At 39.6% G+C, this 18470-nt stretch overlaps 1 protein-coding gene across 2 annotated transcripts in view; it reads left to right on the forward strand.

Annotated features, from left to right (window-relative positions):
• Positions 1 to 935: 935 nt before the first annotated feature.
• Positions 936 to 18470, forward strand: part of gorab (golgin, rab6-interacting) — a 41851-nt gene continuing 24316 nt past the window's right edge. For both annotated transcript variants that reach the window (XM_048602188.1, XM_048602187.1), the window contains exon 1: positions 936 to 1128. In XM_048602188.1, coding sequence (XP_048458145.1) covers positions 1071 to 1128 — 58 coding nt within the window. In that variant the 5' untranslated portion in view covers positions 936 to 1070. The remainder of the gene's footprint in view (positions 1129 to 18470) is intronic.

Consider the following 18470-nt stretch of genomic DNA (forward strand, 5'->3'; position numbering starts at 1 on the left):
AGTGGGGTTGATACGGAGCGTGGAGTGGACGATGGAATCGTGCTTGGGTTTCCACTGGGTGCTCTGGTTTCCTCCCACAGTCTAAAGATGGGTAGGTTAGGTGGATTGACCATAGTGTCCAGGAATGTGCTGAAAGTGGATGAGCCATGGGAAATGCAGGTTTACAGGGACAGGGTGGGATGCAAACACTAAAACATTCACATCACTTAGGCACTTCACTTTAAACCAGAGGTAGTACGATGGCATCTTCAGTCCTATTCTGTTCCATCATTATATTTAACACAGCTATCGAAGCTATACACGCGTTAGGTTTTTAAAATTGTCGGGCTAGATCACTCAAAATAGTTCATAATGTTAGGTTTGCTTTTTTACTGGTTTGAATTGATGCCCTCTGAGCCGAATCAGTTTTCTAAAACAAACACCAAATACTGCGACGCTGGAAATTGTACTTAAGTCGTTAACTCCGTTTCTCTCTCTCCAAAGATGCTGCTGAGCTCTCCAGCACTTTTTGTATTTCAGCCTTCTCACATGATTTTCAAACTGTTAGGCACATCGATTGGTCGGCCAGATCCGGACACTGCGGTACAGAAGTGGCCTATCGCCTCCCCATTTCTGAAGAAGGGTCCCGAACCGAAACATCAACTTTCCTGCTCCTCTGATGCTGCCTGCTCTGGCGTGTTCCTCCAGCTCCACACTGTGTTGACTCTGACTCCGACATCTACAGTTCTTGTTATCTCCCACCTCCCTGTTCAGTTTATCGAAGGTAGTACGAATGACATACACCTCCACCAACGGCTCTATCACGTGCTGCTGGTTGCCAGCCGGTGTCACGTGCAGGTCTGGCCGCACAGAAGCCCCGCCTTTACGTCACAAGGCGGAGCGAACCGGTGGTTTTCAGAAGATGGTGCCCATAATGCGCAAGCGTATTAGTTCGGCTGCCACGTGTCACCTGTGGGCATGCGTAGTGGTTCGGTGCTGTTGTCGCTCGGAGCGAGTAGGCCTCGTTTCGTGCCGTAGCCGGTGTTTCTTGGGGGGGGGAAGGGTGTGTGTTTATTTGTTTCGTGTAAGGTATGGCTGGTTGGGCAGGATTTTCGGATGAGGAATTAACACGAATAAAGCAACTAAAAGGTAAAAGAAAGAATCGTGATGTAAGAATTGAATGATGATTCTGATTTTGGGGCGCAGTTACAGGGGAGTGATGAGGAAACTTTTTCGAAACAATAACGCTGGCCAAAATTAATCATGACCTGAATAAGTTTGGATTAACTAAAAGTCAGCATGGATTTCTTAAGGTCAAGTCTTGTTTGACTAGCTTAGAGCTTATTTTTGAAGAGGTACAGAGGAGATGGAGGATAATCTTGATGTGTATTTGGATATCCAAAATGGTTTTGATGTACTACTACTCATCACACTTTCTTAAGCTATAAATGTGTTTATCAATATGAGTGCAAGATTGGCTTAGTGACAAACAAAGGGTGTATTAATGGCGAATAGTTCCTTTTAAGACTGGAAAAACGTTTAGAAGGCAAGTCCACCGTGGGTTGTTAGGATTTTATAATCTTCCTGATGCATTAATGACTGAGACTGTGGCTACAGAACACAAATGCAAATTGGACAAACGATACACAGCTTGAAAGTATGATGAAACACCTAGAGGATGGTGTAAACTTGATCTTGTGCTTTAAGACTACATTGTCATTGAGGTACTGATCTGAAGTATCTTGGAATATGGTTGTATGCAGATTTGTGTATTTACATTGTATTTAGATTATCAAAAATGGCTATCTTCTATAAAATCTGAGACTGTCTCATGCTCAATCTAAACTGGTGTTGTACTGAAAATGACAGTGCAGGCTTGAAGGGCCGAAGAACCTGTTCCTGTGCTGTGTTGTTCTTTGATTACTGAAGTCAATCATGTGATCAATTACATGATTTTACATAAATCTCATCATGGTTTGGAACTTCATGTAAGTAAGCAGCAGTTGTAATTTAATGCAGGAAGTGAGATGTAATTCATTTTGGTAGGAAAATTAGAAAGCAATGACATGAGTACAGTTCTCAATAGAGTATAGAAGCAAGGTGACCTGGATGTATATGTACATAAATTGTGGAAGGTGGCAAGGTAGGTCGAGAAAATTGCTGATAAAGCCTATGATATCTTAATGGACACTTGTGATATATTGCTAGTGTCCTTACATCTGAGACAGGAAGCTGGGGTTCAAGTCTTATTTGTCCAAAAGGTATGTTAGGGGCATTAATTTGTGAGATCCTACATGTATACCTGGACTGTCTGTGCCTCTGCACACTGCCCCTGAAGCAGCTGTTTGGGTGAGAGACTGTCACACATCTACTGGAATGTGCCTGTGCAAAGGATGTCTGGAGAGAGATGCAGTGGTTTTTGTCAAGGTTAATCCTGTGTAGGTCTGTGACACAGGACTCTGTGCTCTACGAGCTGTTTGCCGGGACACACACCGAGACGATCATCGACTACATCTGGAGACTGTCATCTTGGTGAAAGACTCTCCTTGGTCTGCCCAAAACCTGTTGGCTTCCAGAGCAAGGAATTGACCTTGCCCAAGTGTGAGCTGGCATGTTCCGTATGTTCTAAGGTCTAGGGCTACATGCTGAGGGATGCAGTAAAGCCTGGGGCAGCTGCTGCCAAGGCGCAGTGGAGAAAGACCATTGTCTAAGGTTTTTCTGCTGAAGTACATTTAGTTATTGGACCCTCCCGGTGCCTCAAATGCATGTAAATATGGTCTTGAATAAGCGATAAGTGCCTTGGGTTTGTTTGTCTACATATGTAAAGACTATAGAATTGAACTGCTCTAGTGAATATATATCTATATGTAATAATGGGTTGATTGAATGGGGCGGCAGATGACTCAGCGGTTAGCACTGCTGCCTCATAGCTCCAGAGACCCAGGTTCGATTCCACCCTCGGGCGACTGTCTGTGTGGAGTTTGTACGTTCTCCCCACGTCTACATGGGTTTTTTCCCACAGTCCAAAGATGTGCAGGTTAGATGTTGCAGGCTCGATAGATTGGTAATGGGGATGCGGGGTTAGAGGTTGGGTCTGGGTGGGATGCTCTTTGGAGGGTTGGTTTGGACTCAATGGACCAAATGGCCTGCTCCCACACTGTAGGGGTTCTATGATCTGTGATGGTTTTATGGTTAGAAAATATCTATGATGTCTTTTGGCTTTATCAAAAGGGTAGGGTACAAAAGCAGGAGGTTATGTTAAACCTATATAAAACATTGGTTTGCCCTCAATTACAGGATTGTGTCCACTATACTTAAAAGATGTGAAGGCATTAGATAGGGTGCAGAACATTCTCAAGAATGGCTCTGGGGATGAGAAACTTCAGTTCCATTAATTGGAGAAATTAGAAATGTCCTTGGGTAGGAGAAGGTTAGGGTGAGGAGACTTGATATTAGGTATTCAGAATCATAAGGGCCCTCTACAGTGTAGATGAGGAGAAAGCATTTCTAATGGAAGGATTGAGAAACAGCGCAGGTTTAAGATAACTGGTGAATGCAACGTTTGGTGACATGAGTAAAACCTTAATCCTGTAGTGAGTGGCTAGGCTGTGGATTACCTTACCTGTGAGTATTCTGGAGGTATTGGCAAATGAGACTTTCCAAAGATTGTTAGATTGTGATAGAATCATAGTCTACAGCATGGAAACAGAAATTTTGGTCCAACCAGTCTAGCCAACCATAATCCCAAACTAAACTAATCCCACCTGCCTGCACTTGGCCCATATTTATAACCCATATCTGAAATGGTAAAATTTACAGGACTAAGTGAAGAAGCAGGGAAGTGGCATGAAGTAAATTTCTCCTTCAGAGGCTCAGCACAAGCATGACATGCCAAAAGCCATCTGTCTTATAACTGTTCTGATATTCCTACAGCTGCTGTTAGAGGTTTTCTTCCTTGGTCTGTCTGTCTGGCTGGCCATCTGCTCTGATAGAGGTTGCTTATTGTGCTTTCAGGATGGTATGGCTGGGCTCTGTTGCCATTATTCTACTGTTCCATAGCCAGCAAAGCAAACTGTAAATATGATTGATTAAAAATAAGTCTGATGGTCTGGCATCACTGAAGTCCTCAAAATGTGATAGCTCTCATTTAGTTGCTACTAGGAAGAAAGAGCTCGCATTTATACAGCCTGTTTCACGAAGGACAGGCCTCAACGTCCTTACAGGTGGTTTTGAAGTGTGGTCACTAATTCATGTAAACAGGACATAAGAGTTTTTGCACAGTGAGGGTTCACAATCCACCTTGAGATGAATCACTAGTTAAAAGTTTGTTGTAGGCTTGCCATGCTGTAACGATTGGCTAGAATTCTCTCGCACATCTTTGAATAGCATCACAAGACGTTCTGCATGAATGAGTATGGTGTCCTAATGATTGTAAAATTTTAAACTTAATACATCTGAATTTACAATAACACCAGAAAAAGTATTTGTTCAAACGTTGTACAAGTTCACCTCTTAATATCCTTCAGGGAAGTATCTACTGTTTGTAGGCCTGCTTACAAGTAGATGATACTTCATAATAGGACAATGGGTAATAAAGGGGAAACTTGAAAGATTTCCCATTTGTATAGAACTGTTCATGACTGCACATTACACCATACCACTTGACAGCCAATGAAGTACTTTTGAAGTGCAGACATTGACCAGGGAGTATTTCTGCTTTGTTAACAATCACCCCTATCTCAAGAGCAATTCTTAAAGGACAGACATGTTTTAACTTAGCTTCTAAATGATGAAACTTTGAAAAATACTGTGCTCTCAGTGCTGAAATAATGTTTAAATTCCTGGAATGGGATTTTAATTCTTCATACAATAAGGGTTTTATGGCTTAAATGTTACTTTTGAAATGTAGTAACTTATAACAAGCACAGCATCACTTTTTTGTATACAAAGCCTTGAGAGAGACCTACAAATATTTTCTGCTGGTGTAAGTTGAGGGAGAAGTACTGGACATAATTCAGCAGCAGTCGATTTTTTTTGAATCGTGTTGAACAGAAAAACAAAATAACATTTGTTTCTACATCGCCTGAGAGCTTTGAAACCTGATTTTAAAATTATCTGCCATTGGTTTTGTGCCACCTAATTTTTAAAAGCTGTGAATGTCAATTGAAGAGATGCAATTACAGACTCTGGATATGGTTTTTCATCCCACTGAGATTTTCTACAAAACCTGAAGTGCAAGGGCAAACAAGTTTATATTCAAGTAGTCCTTTTGTGTTCTTGGCACACCCCAAATTGCTTTACATACGATGGATGAAACCTTATCTTAGAGCGAATCAAGGTATTTTATTTGTGCATAAGATGATCCAAACAAAAGGTGGGTGGCTGAATAAACAAACAATTTGTCTGACGTTTTTTGCGAAAGACTTTGACTGACATTTCTGAGATCCTACACTTTAGTTTTTGTGACTGAGTAAGCAGTTTAGTAATTCATTGGGATCCCAGTCATACAATCCTACAGAGCTGTATTGTTTAGGTTGATACTTCAATGTGTTGCTGTAGTGAAGATTTAACCTAAATGTTCTGAATGCAAAGCAAGTGTGATCACCTGAGCTGAGTAGATTTTCAATGTAAAGAATTTCCGTTATTTATCTATCCTTTTGTTGCACAATAACTGTTGTCCAAAGAAACATGGCTGTTTTATCATAGGTACTATCTAACTTGCTTATGCTATAAAAGGCTGTACATTAAATCTGTTTATTTGACGACCAAAAACTTGCACTTTTATAGCATATTTTAAAATAATGGATGGCCCAAGGTGCTTTAGAAGGTTTGTCGAAAACAGTTTGACACCATGCTACATTTGGTGATAGTGTGCAAGGTGACCAGGAGCTTGGTCAATAAAAGTAGGTTTTGGGAAAAGTCATGGAAGAAGGAAAAGAAAGGAGATTTTGGCAGCTGTGCTGATGGGTTCATTAGAATCTTGAATCCTTAAGGCAAGAATTGGCAGAACAGGCACCATTGGAAGTTGCTAGGAGCTAGGGTGGATTGAGGCCACAGCATGGGGGGAGTTAACAGCAAGAATGAAAATTGAAGTACAGCATTGCCTAACTGGTGTCAGTTTAGGTCATTGAGCACAGATAAGATACTTAGGTTGGACTTAGTGTAAATTAAGACATGAGAAGCAAAGTTCTGAATTTAGTTCAAGTTTGCAGGGATTAGAACACAAGATAGCCAGGCAAGTTCGTGGTTGATCATCCTCAACACCATACTCCCACACTATTTTCGTTGATGTAATAAGTAACTGGAAATCTCTAGATCTGTCTTGAACTTTAGTTAATGACTGAGCTTCCACAGCCCACTGGAGGAGAGATTTTCGAAGTTTCACCATCCTTTGAAGAAGCTCATCCCCATCTTGGCCCCAAAATGGCTTGACTTTTATTCTGATGTCGTGTCCCTCTGTTCAAGATCCCACTGTCACTGGAAACTTCTTTTCTGCATCTATTGTCTATTCCTTTGTAGGAATTTCGGCATTTTCTAGGAGGTCACCTCTCATTTAAATTCTTGAGAAGACCGGTCCAGTTTCCCCAATCCTTGCTAAAGTAAAGTCCCAGTATTGAAAGAAACAGTCTGGTGAACTTGTGTTGCGCGCTGTCTGCATTCCCGCCAAGTACATTCTTCTTTCGGCACGGGGAACCAGAACTGCACACACTACTTCGGATGCAGTCTCTGTATTCTATGTAATTGAAGCAAGATTTGTTTGCTGTTTATAAAATCATGAGGGGCATAGATAAGGTGAATAACAAAGGTCTTTTCCTGAGGGTAGGGGATTTCAATACTTGGGGGCATATTTTTAAGATGAGAGAAGGATTTAAAAGGAACCTGAGGGCAACTTTTTCACATCAGATGGTTTGTAGATGGAATGAACTGCCAGAGGAAGTAGTCTCAGGGAGAGGCAGTAATGAAGGGAATTTCTGGTGCACGTGCAGAAAGTCAGGAAAAGAAAATGCCAGTAACTTCTTCAATTCAGAATGAAATTTTAAAGAAAGGACTGGTAAGGTGTGAAGAAAGCAGGGTAGTTGTGGTGGGTGACTTTGACTTTCCTCTTATTGACTGGGACTCCCTTAGAGCCAGGGGCTCAGATAAAGAGCAGTCTTTTAGATGCGTCCAGAAAGGTTTTTTGAGGTAGTATGTTGACAGTCCAAACACAGAGGAGGTCATACTAGACTTGGTATTAGGAAATGAGCTAGGACTAGTGATCGATGTTTCAGTAGGAGAGCATTTTAGGCTTAGTGACCAAGATTTTGAGTAGTCATGGACAAGGACAAGAGTGGCCCTTGGGTGAGGGTGCTTAATTGGGCAAGGGCCAATGACATACAAATTAAACAGGAACTGAGGAATGTGGATGGGGAGCAGTTATTTGAGCGCAAATCTACGTCTGGCAATGTGGGAGGCTTTTAAAGACCAATTGACTGAAGTGCAGGACATGCATGTCCCTGTAAAACTGAAGGATAGAATGACAGGATTCAGGAACCATGGATGACAAGGAAAATTGTAAGCTTAGCCAAAAGAAAAAAAGGAAGCATACTATAGGTCCTGGCAGCTACAAACTAACGAAGTCCTTGACGAGCATAGAGAAATTAGGAGGGAACTTAAATGCGGAATTGGGAAGGCTGAAAGGGGCCATGAAATATCTTTAGCAGACAGCGCCAATGAGAATCCCAAGGCTTTTTATGCATATATTAGAAGTAAGATAGTAGCAAGGAAAAGAGTAGGCCCACTCCAGCACGAAGGAAGGAAGTTGTGTGTGCAGCCACAGAAAGTCGGAGAGATCCTTAATGAGTACTTTGAATCGATATTCACTAAAGAGAAGGACGTGACTGATGTTGAGGTCAGGAATGAGTGTGTGAGTACTCTAGAGAATGTCAGTATATTGAAGGAGGAAGTTTTGCGTATGCTAAATTGCATTAAGGTAGACAAGTCTCTAGGGCCGGATGGGATCTATCACAGGTTACTGCAAGAGGTAAGACAGGAAGTAGCTGGGGCATTAGCAGATATCTTCACATCCTCTTTGACCACCGGTGAGGTTTCAGAGAACTGGAGATTAGCCAATGTTGTTCCACTCTTTTAAGAAAAGAAGCAGGGATAATCCAGGAAATTATATACCACTGTGGTGGGGAAGCTCTTGGAGAAGATATTGAGGGACAAGATACATGCATATTTGGAAGAAAATAGACTAGTTAGTGACAGGCAGCATGGTTTTGTACAGGGAAGGTCATGTCTCACCAACTTGATTGAATTTTTTTGAAGAGGTGACAAAGATAATTGATGAAGGAAGGACTGTGAATGTAATTTATATGGATTTTAGAAAAGCATTTGATGAAGTCCCATGTGGCAGATTGGTACAAAAACTAAAATCACATGGGATTTTGGGGTGGGCTGGCTCAATAGATACTAAACTGGCAAGGGCATAGACAGAGGGTAGTGGTGGAAGGGTGTTTTTCAGAATGGAGACCAGTAACTAGTGGTGTTCCACAGAGATCAACCTGGTGTCCTCTGTTGTTTGTTCATATGTAAATGATCTGGAGGAAAATGTAGGTAGCCTGATTAGTAAGTTTGCAGATGACACAAAGATTGGTGAATTTGCTGATAGTGCCAACAATTGTGAAAGGATACAACAGGATATAGATTGGCAACAGAAATAGCAGATTGAGGTTAATCCAGACAAATGCGAGGTGATGCATTTTGGAGGATCAAATTTAGGTGTGAATTATACTGTAAATGGCAGAACCCTTAGGAGCATTAACGTACAGACAATGCACATTCTATAAAAGTGGCAGCACAAGTAGCCAAAGTGATTAAGAAGGCATAAGGCATGCTTGCCTTCCATGGCCAGAGCATGGAGTAGAAGAGTTGGTAAACCATGTTGCAGCTATATAAAACCAGTGTTAGACTATATTTGGGGTATTGTGTGCAGTTTTTGTTTCCACGCTTCCAGAAGGATGTGGAAGCTTTGGAGAGAAGGCTCACCAGGATGTTGCCCAGTCTTGAGACCATTGGCTATAAAGAAAGGTTAAAAAGACTAGGATTGTTTTCACTGGAAAGATAATATCTGAGAAGAGACCTGAAAGAGGTCTACAAAATTGAGAGGCATAGATAAGGTCAGAGACTTTTTCCCAGGGTTGAAGTTTCAATTCCAAGGGGGCACAGGCTCAAAGTGAGAGGTGGAAAGTTTAAGGGTGATGTGCAAGGGAAGTTTTTCACGCAGACAGTGGTAGGAGCCTGGAATGTACTGCAAGAAGAAGTGGTGGAAGCAGGCACGTTGGTGACGTTTAATAGGCATCTGGATCGTTACATGAATAGGAGGGGAATAGATCATAGAATCCCTACAGTGTTGGGCCGAAGGGCCTGTTTCCACAAGTCCACAGCGACCCTCGGAGCATCCCACCCAGACCTATCCCCTATAATCCACCTAATCTACACATCCCTGAACACTATGGGCAAGTTAGCATGGCCAATCCACCGAGCCTGCACGTCTTTGGATTGTGGGAGGAAACCGGAGCATCCGGAGGAAACCCATGCCGACATGGGGAGAACGTGCAAATCCCACGCAGACAGTCGCTCGAGGATGGAATCGAACCTGGGTTCCTGGCGCTGTGAGGCAGCAGTGCTAGCCACTGTGCCGCCACAAAGAACATCCGTGAACTAGATAGGTCTTTCTGACAATCGGCACTGGTTTCCTGGGTTATCGTTGGACTGTTATTTCCAGAATTTTACTGAATTCAAATTCCACCGTCTACTATTGCAGGATTCGAACCCAGGCCCTGAGAGCATTACGTTGGTCTCTGGATTAATAGCCCAGTGATAATATCTCTCGGCCATCATCATCACCAAAGAGAGTTTGTTGAGTCACAGGTTTTCTGGAGTTTGATCGATAACTCGTCCAGCAGGAAATCGTTTTAAAATCTGCAAGTTGAGGAAACATAGTCAGCAGGAGGATACAGATTGAATAAATGCAGAAGGTTTGGTTTTTCATTTAGTTAGGGCATGATGATCGGCACAGACTTGGAGGGGCGAAGGGCCTATTCCTGTGCTGTATTTCTCTTTTGTTCTTTTGTACTTCACTGGGGCTGAATGCCTGTTAAAGATATTATTGAAAAAGAAAAGGGGTGAATCATTCTTTTTACTATTTTATGATAAGAGCTTTACAAATTGGCTTCATATAAAGTTTTGTTTCTTCACCCTTGTTTAAAGAAGTGGATTGACACTGATGTATATTCAGTGACTGATCAACATGAACCAAATTGCAAAAATAAAACATAGGTTTATCAAACCAGATTTCGTACTGGTATCTGAATTGTCTAGTCTTGCTATCAACTGGGATCATAACAGCAATAGTTTGAGGCTTGGATTACAGGCAGAAAGTAGAGTAGCAGGAATGAATAGGTCATTCTTGTTTGATAGATTATGACTGGTGTGTACCCAAGGACCAGTGCTTGGGCCCTAGCTGTTCAAAATCTATATCAACAGTTGGATGTGGATGCCAATGTAAAGTTTCTGAGCTTGCACATGATCCAAAACTTGGTGGGAATGCAAATTCAGGAGGATGCAAAGAAATTATGGGTGTCTGAATGAGTGGGCAAGAGCACAGCAGAAGGACTATGCAGATAAGCATGAGGTTATCTACTTTAGCCAGAGTATTTCTTAAATATTTGAGAGACTGGAACGTGATAGCCAAAGTGATTTAAGTCCTCCGTTTCAACGTCACCTGAAGACTAGCATGCAGGAGCAAAAAGCAATTCAGAAGGCAAACGGAGATGTGACAAGAAGACTTGAGTACAGGAGTCCTACAGCATAGAAACAGACCTTTCAGTCAATCTCACCCATGCTGACCAGGTTTGCCAAATTAAACCAGTCCCATTTTCCTGTCTTTGGTCCATATCCCTCTACACCTTTTCTATTCATGTGCCTGTCTAAATGTCTTTTAAATATTGTAACTGTACCTGCGTCTACCACTTGATTTTATGCTTCGTTCTTAAAGTACAGAGCTCAGTTGCTGTGTTAAGCATTAAATTAAAATGCATAGGTGGTATATGCCTTACTTGCAGTTAAAAGATGCCATAAGTTAGTTCAGTTTGAAAACAGGGTCAAAATACAGAAAGCTGGCCTCGCACAGGGTGAAAAATAGTACAAAAGCATTATACAACATTGCAAACTTTTCTTGTTTGGCCAGAAGTGCTTTGAGAGAGAAGTTCTTTGCCCAAGGAACGGTTGTACATTTGAAGCAATAATTCCGTATGGTGCAGTATGTATTAATAGTTCATAGTACAAACCTGTATTTGTAGATTTACTGTCTTTTAAGTCTGTTAGTGCATGATAAAAGATTGGCATCAGATCATGAAAAATGGGGTGCCAGGCTGTCTGTCTCCCATACTCTACCTGTGCGACAAATTTTAAGTAATTCTTGAGGTCTTAGCGACAACATGGGTCCACTATAGAATAAATATTATGAAGGGGTTTGGTTCAGCAAAATCCAGAAATAGTGCCAACAACTCTACTTTTCTGTTGTATTGAAACAACTAATTTTTAAAATGCTATATTTTAAAATAAAGATACCTACCCAAATGAACAAAATGGCTCAAAGAAGCCAGTTGGCTAGCAAATGTTTACAAACCTTCTTTAGCTGCAAATCATGAATGATGTATTTTACTTGATGCTCAGCATTCACACAGTTGAAACTGACAGAAAAACTGAAGTTGCTACTTCTGCCAGCCTTTTCCTGAAAATCTGCAAATTTGAGTAGAGATACAATCTTGTTTCAGAAAAGTCATAACATTCATAACAACATTGAGAATTGAATGAATTAAAAAGAGAAAAGGTATGCAGAAGATTGTTCTATTTAATCTCATAAAAGAACTTGGATATTTTCCAGCTTCTTCAGAGAGGTTAATGTTTTGGGCATAAATCTCTTACTTGCTGATAGACGTGCGTTTTCTGTTTTTAACTCTGATCTCTACTATTTGCAGTTTTTTGGCTCTTTCTGTCATGCAAATTGAATCACTACAGTTCATTTTTTTTCTATTATAAATTGGTTGGAAGATTCTTTTACTGCAGACTACGTATGGCAGCAGCACGTTAGCTGCAGTAGTGACGGAGCAGGGACTCCTGGCTGCGGTAGGCCTGGGGTGGACACCTTGCAGAAGTCCAAGAGCCATGTTTGGGACCCTGGCTGATTAAAGATGAATTCTATTTAAGTACTTTCTTTTTTTTCTTCTTGTACTGGATTGTGACGACAGGACACTTTTCTTTACATCTCCCTAGGTGTATGCGGCAATAAGTAAATCACTTCTTTTTTTTAGAAAAAGAATGTTAAGTGTATCTGTGCATGCATCTCCCAACCTTTTGCCCTCATTTTAAGTTGTCAGAATTTAAAACCAATTATTTCAGTTCAAGCTACTCTTGCAGAATCAATGGAAAAAGAAAAGAAATATTATTTGGTTAGAATTCATTGTGCAATTTTGTGGTCTTATTTCATTTTGACAATTAATACTCCTTAACTCCTTTTGAGTTCAACTATGCGATTTTACACACCTTAGTTTGAAACTCTTGTAATAAAGGCTCATTTATTCAGACTGACTCATTAATTCAAAACTTTGGAAACCATTAAAACCCTTACTTAGTCTTTGTTCCAACAATTTTTGGGTTGTTATATTCACAAGTGGTTTTAACATTTGCTGCAGTTTGTTTCTTTTAAGCCTTTCAATTTTCTGCACTCTGGTGCCTTAATTTTTTCTGAACTGAAACTAAAATTTTGAGTTAGTTTTATCAAATAAATGCTAGTGACACATACTGATGTTGGAAATATGAAAGAGTTTTGAGGAAACTGAAATTGGAGATTTTTACTTCTACAGCTGAGCTTTGAGACCACTTTATTAATGTATTTTTTTTTTGGAAGTGGTAAAGAACATTGGCAGCTTCAATCTCAAAATTTAATGTAAATTCTGTAATCTATGATGGAATGTCATTGCACATCTTGCTGTTAGTAGCTAGCAATTTTTTTTTTTGTTGTTTCAATTGAACTTTGAAAGCCAAACAGATTTGAGGTAGTTGAATAGCAAGATAAGTAGATAGGAAATTTTGGTAAAGGAAGCTCCAGGTTCTTGTCAACTGATTGGGGGAACTGAAGGGAATGAAAATAGAGTTAGGCAAAGAGCATGCAAGAAAGATTGAGAGGCGTGAATGGTATAAAGACTGAGCAGGTGGTTTCAAAAGGGACATGGTAAGGATAAGAAGTGGAATCAAGATGTTCTATTACATGATGACTGAAGTGGATATAGGCTTAACTACTTTATGTTCAAAGTGAACACCCTCCCGTGTCGTCTTACAGTAGGTGGAATGAGGTAGCAGTGAGGGAAGGAAACATGAATAACTGAAGATTGGAATGGGAACGGAGTTGCTGAGGGCCTGCATTTTCCCTCATGCTTCCAATATTTGCATAGTGTCTGCAACCATTCATTAGTGGCTCCTTTCACTGCCATACCAAGCTGGCTGTCAACTTGAAAAATCACTGAGGAAAATAAAGAAATAAAAAGCTACAAGGAAAGAAATACAAATGACTATTTTCCAACTTATTCCATAATTGTTCCATAATGTTTCACAGCTAATGGAGCACTTTCAAGTGTAAGGATTACAATGATGTAGACAAAGAAGAGGAATAAAGACTGAAGTAGTTATGAAGCAATAGAGACAACGGTAACACAAACATACAGGGCTGAACTTTACATATTTTTGTCCAAGTCCAAGTTGTGTTTGGTTATTTTTTTGGAGGGAATGCCAGGAGACTCGATCGGTTTTATTCTTTTACAAGCTTGCCTCATTAGCTACCTACCCCACACCTATGGTGTCCCTCGTTAAATTTTTGCCCCATCTTACCATACACTGTTCCCTGCCCCTACTCTTCTCATTCTGACCCCACCTTTTGCTGCCCTTCCACTCCAGTGTATTTTGAACACTGCATGTGATATGTTTAAACATTCTAATATCTGCATATGTAGCACTTGCTACCTTCAAAATATTGCCTCTATCTCCTGTGGGGAGACTGTAGTGGCGTAGTAATATCACAGTAATGTCAATGGACTAGCAGTTCAGAGGCCCAGAGTAATACTAATGTAGTTTAAATCCCATTAAGGTAACTAGAAAAATTAAAATTCAGTTAGTATGTCTGGGATATAAAACTCAGTAAGTAGTTTCAGCAATGGTGGCTATGACCACCTCTTTCTTTCCTTTAGAAAAGTCCTGTTCACTAATGTACTTTATAGAAGGACATCAGCTATCTTGCCTCAGTTTGCCCAAATGTGACAAAAAACCCATAGCAGTAGGGTTGACTGTCTAGTAAGCCACTCTGTTTGACAGCACTTAAGAAATAGGGACATATGCTGGCCTTGCAAGCAATGGCCCACATTCCATGAAAGAATTGCCTCCTGTTCTTACATTTTTGTTAACTTCGTGAACATCACACCATTTTCTATATAAACCTTTAACCATAATTAGGGCTCAGTTTTGCATCTTTGAGTTCCTTGGCCTGTATAGCGCAAAAAATCTCATATTTTCAACACCTGAAGCCTTGTTTTTTCCAGCGAGGCTTTTTTTTTTGCATATTCAACTATGTTGCATTAAAATTGCAACTAATCTTCAAAAGAACTTCAGTAACTTTAAAACCATATGAGAAGTCTGGTAGTCATTGAAAAGGATGACATGTAAATGCAAGTCTTTTCAAGATATTCTTCAAAGCTAAGGAAGAATGCAGGAATTTACAACACAATTTGCACACTAACCACTTTTTTTTGTTGCCTATGTGTATCCCCGTGTAATGCTATGAGAGATTAATGATTATTTTTTCACTGCAGTTGTACTTTAAGGCCCTTGACTATAACCCCACCCTATCAATGGGAATCTGGGGTGATACCTAGGACTTGGACAATGGAATGTTGTTGTTGTTGTTGTTTATTAGTGGTCCGTCATCTCAGCCCCAGAATATCATTGAGGGGGTTTTTCAGGGTAGTGTCCTAAACCTAACTATCTTGATGTAATCTATCAATGACCTCCCCTCCATCATAAAGTCAGAAGTGAGGATGTTTGCTGATTGTGCATTAGTCAACACCGTTTACGACTTCTCCGATTAGTGTGGTGGTCCACATCCAAATGCAACGAGCTGGACAATATCCAGGCTTAGGCTAATAAGTGGCAAGTAATAGTCATTGGCAAAATATGAATATCTCCAACAAGCAAGAACCGTAGGTGTTACCGTTGACTTGGTGTGTGTCTGTACGTATATTTCGGCCTCAGAATTCTGTGGCAAGTAACTCACCTGTCTCCCAAACCCTGTCCACGATCCAAAAGACAGGCAGGAATGTGATGAAATGCTCTCCTCTTGCCTGGAAGAGTGCAGTTCCAACAGTATTCAAGCTGATACCAACCAGGGCAGAGCAGGCTGCTTGATTGGCATCCAATTACTACCTTGAATATTCATTTCCTTCAGCATCGATGCGCAGGAGCAGTAATAGTGTGCCATCTACAAGGTGCAGTGTAGCAACTCACCAAGCCTCCATCAACAGAACTTTCAACCCTGTAACATCTACCACTTCAAGGACAAGAACTGAAGGTGCATGGAAACACCATCTGCAAACCACATGTCATCCTGACTTGGAAATATATTGCCATTCCTTCATTGTTGTGAATATTCCCTCCCTATGTTCCTTGTATGCTCAGCACCGGTATTCATTTAGACAAAAAGGTTCAACACTGTTATCAGTAGCCCATTCACTTTTGAATGGGTTCTATGCCTAAATAAGAGGGAAGGATGGAGGAGTGCTGAAATGTTAAATCTTTTTTCCAGTACTGATTCTAATGAAACTTACAGAAAACACAATCATTGTGTTTAAGGTTTGTTGCGGACAAGGGAAAAATTAATTATAAACGAGAACTTCAGTTTCCAAAGACTTTGAAGGTTTGTGTTACAAGTGATGACAATTGAAAGCAATTTGTAACTTCAGTATTAATACATTTAAGGACTAATTTAGGGTTTTAGGATTATGAAAACTGAATAGACCCTTGCATGGGGCATTCTCTTGACAGTAATGACCAGTAGTCTCTCTCAATTTTTATTTTTGACTAAAATTTCCATTGAAGGAAATTATGCTGGTTAGGCTTATCCTGGTGTGTAGTAAAACTAATACTAAACCAGGTTTAGAGAGAACAGAACGCTGTTGGAATATCTCAAATGAATTTTTGCTTTGATTGAAAACATTTTAGAATGGGCTGTCCGTTGTTGCCTTGATTACCAGGATGTCGTCCGGTGGATTTTTAACCAACTTATTTTTCTAATGCAGGTAAATTTTATATAATAAAAATTGGGAGGCTTCCATGAAGTTTTCCTGTTGGAATGATTTGTATAAGCATTTTACCCAAGTGACAATAATGAATTTTGTAAGTTTTTTTTGCTAGAATTGTTTGCATTCTTACTGAAAAAACGGCACCACTGTACCAGTTTCACGGACAGTCACTATTTTATTTGCAATGTTTCAAATTAATATCCAACTATTTAAGAACTCAACTCCTTTTCTCTCCTCTTGCCTTTACTTTAGAGTAATATACAATCTGGTAGAAATCTACTTGGATATATTAACGAAAATGGCCTGGTTTACTTGACCAAGTACTCTAGTTGTGTTAGATTTAGATGATTATTGTTTTGGATTTGGATAACCTTTCATGAATTATAATAATAAACTAAGTCTTTTGCTTGGTCCATGTTGAATAATTATATTCTTGTTCTATAAATCTGCCTCATCAAATTAATAGGATTACTATGATTCAAATGAAATGGCACATCAAACATCATCAGAGTGCTACCTTAGTATAACTCTTTATGTGGTTTAATTTTGCTTTTTTTCCAGATTGTAGCTTACAGAACTAAATTACATATTATTGTTCAGGTACCATGATATTTTACATCTGGTCTATAAGCTGATGTTGATGGACAGTCTTGTTTCAACCACCAGATGTCACAGTTTGCTTATTTAATACTTAGAAAAAAACAACCATTAATGATTAATCTACAGACCTGAAGTTTCTGCAAGAGATCTCGCTGAAATTGTCATTAACTTGGCTGCCTCCTACTTGTCCGTTTTTAAAAAAAAATCCAAGTGTTGGACAGCTGCAATTTTGTGCACTGCAGTAGAATAAATGAGATAAGAGGCACAGAATTTCAAGCTATCATAGTACACCTGATTTAACATTAAGTTTAATTGTACTGTGGCTTGTAACATGAATCGAAATATCTTTGGAATATCAAAGTATGCATTATTTTTAAAAGGCTATTGCAGAAGTGATTATTTTAGAGTGATTCATTCAATTTTCAACACTATTGTCTTGACTTTCATTAGGTGTAATACTGTTGCAGGTGCTAGATAGTTTTTAACATGCGTTATGTTTTGTCTTGTTCCAGATGTGTGGTGTGACTACTAATAGAATTTGTTTTTCTATGTGAAAGACCAATTTTAAACTTGCATAAACTGTTGTAGCAATAGTCCAGTATTGGAGAGGTATTGTATGTACCATGTCTCAACTTCATCCCAAACATCAATAGGATTTTTTGGAAAATGTGCATCTACTAAAAAATTGTGAAGACTGACAGGCTTCAGATACTACAGTAAATAAATCTCCCTCCCCTGCATGCAATTGCCATATATTTCAGTGATTATTGTTGGTCTTTAGTGCTACCCCAATTCTATTGTGAAATTACTGGTCTGCAAATTTGGATGCAAGTTCTAACTGTGAGGCATCCTCAGACTCATTTCAGAAGTGTTTGCATTGTGACAGATGGTAAGTTTTCCAATCAATGGTTTTAAGATATCTGATTAGCATCTTTTCAGCAAGAGTGGATTTTGTCGCTTTACAGTCTTAGATTATAATGATCATGATATTTAATGATTCACACTAGTTTATAGAAATGTAAATGCAATATGTATAATAAATAGCTTCCCGCCACACACCTTTTTCCTATAACACGAAGATATCATCCTAGAATGATTCTTCTCTTTTAAAAGCAATGTACAAAGAACACCAGTAAATGGTTCCAAACCCAAACTGATTCTAACTAATGTTGCAATTTTGAGTGAGCAGACATTGGTTTAAACCATATATTAATAAATGCAAATATTTTATGAAGATCTTTGCTTTGATGTACATACACTATACATATTGTATGGTGTGTAATGATGCAAATTGGAGCTGCCTCTAGAAGCAGAAAAGGTTGTAGATCAGTAATATGGATACGGACTATAGGGAGGATCAAAACAATTATTAGAAAGTGCAGAGGAGATCTGAAAAAGAAAAATGAGTAAATTACTCGATAATAAAAGGGAACCAAAAAGTCTCTTACAAACATAACTAGCAAAAAGATAGTTAAAGGAAGGGTATGGCTGAATAACGACTGA

The sequence above is a fragment of the Rhincodon typus genome, chromosome 10 (assembly GCF_021869965.1).
Source record: "Rhincodon typus isolate 14 chromosome 10, sRhiTyp1.1, whole genome shotgun sequence".
In the NCBI taxonomy this organism is placed as follows: Eukaryota; Metazoa; Chordata; class Chondrichthyes; order Orectolobiformes; family Rhincodontidae; genus Rhincodon; species Rhincodon typus.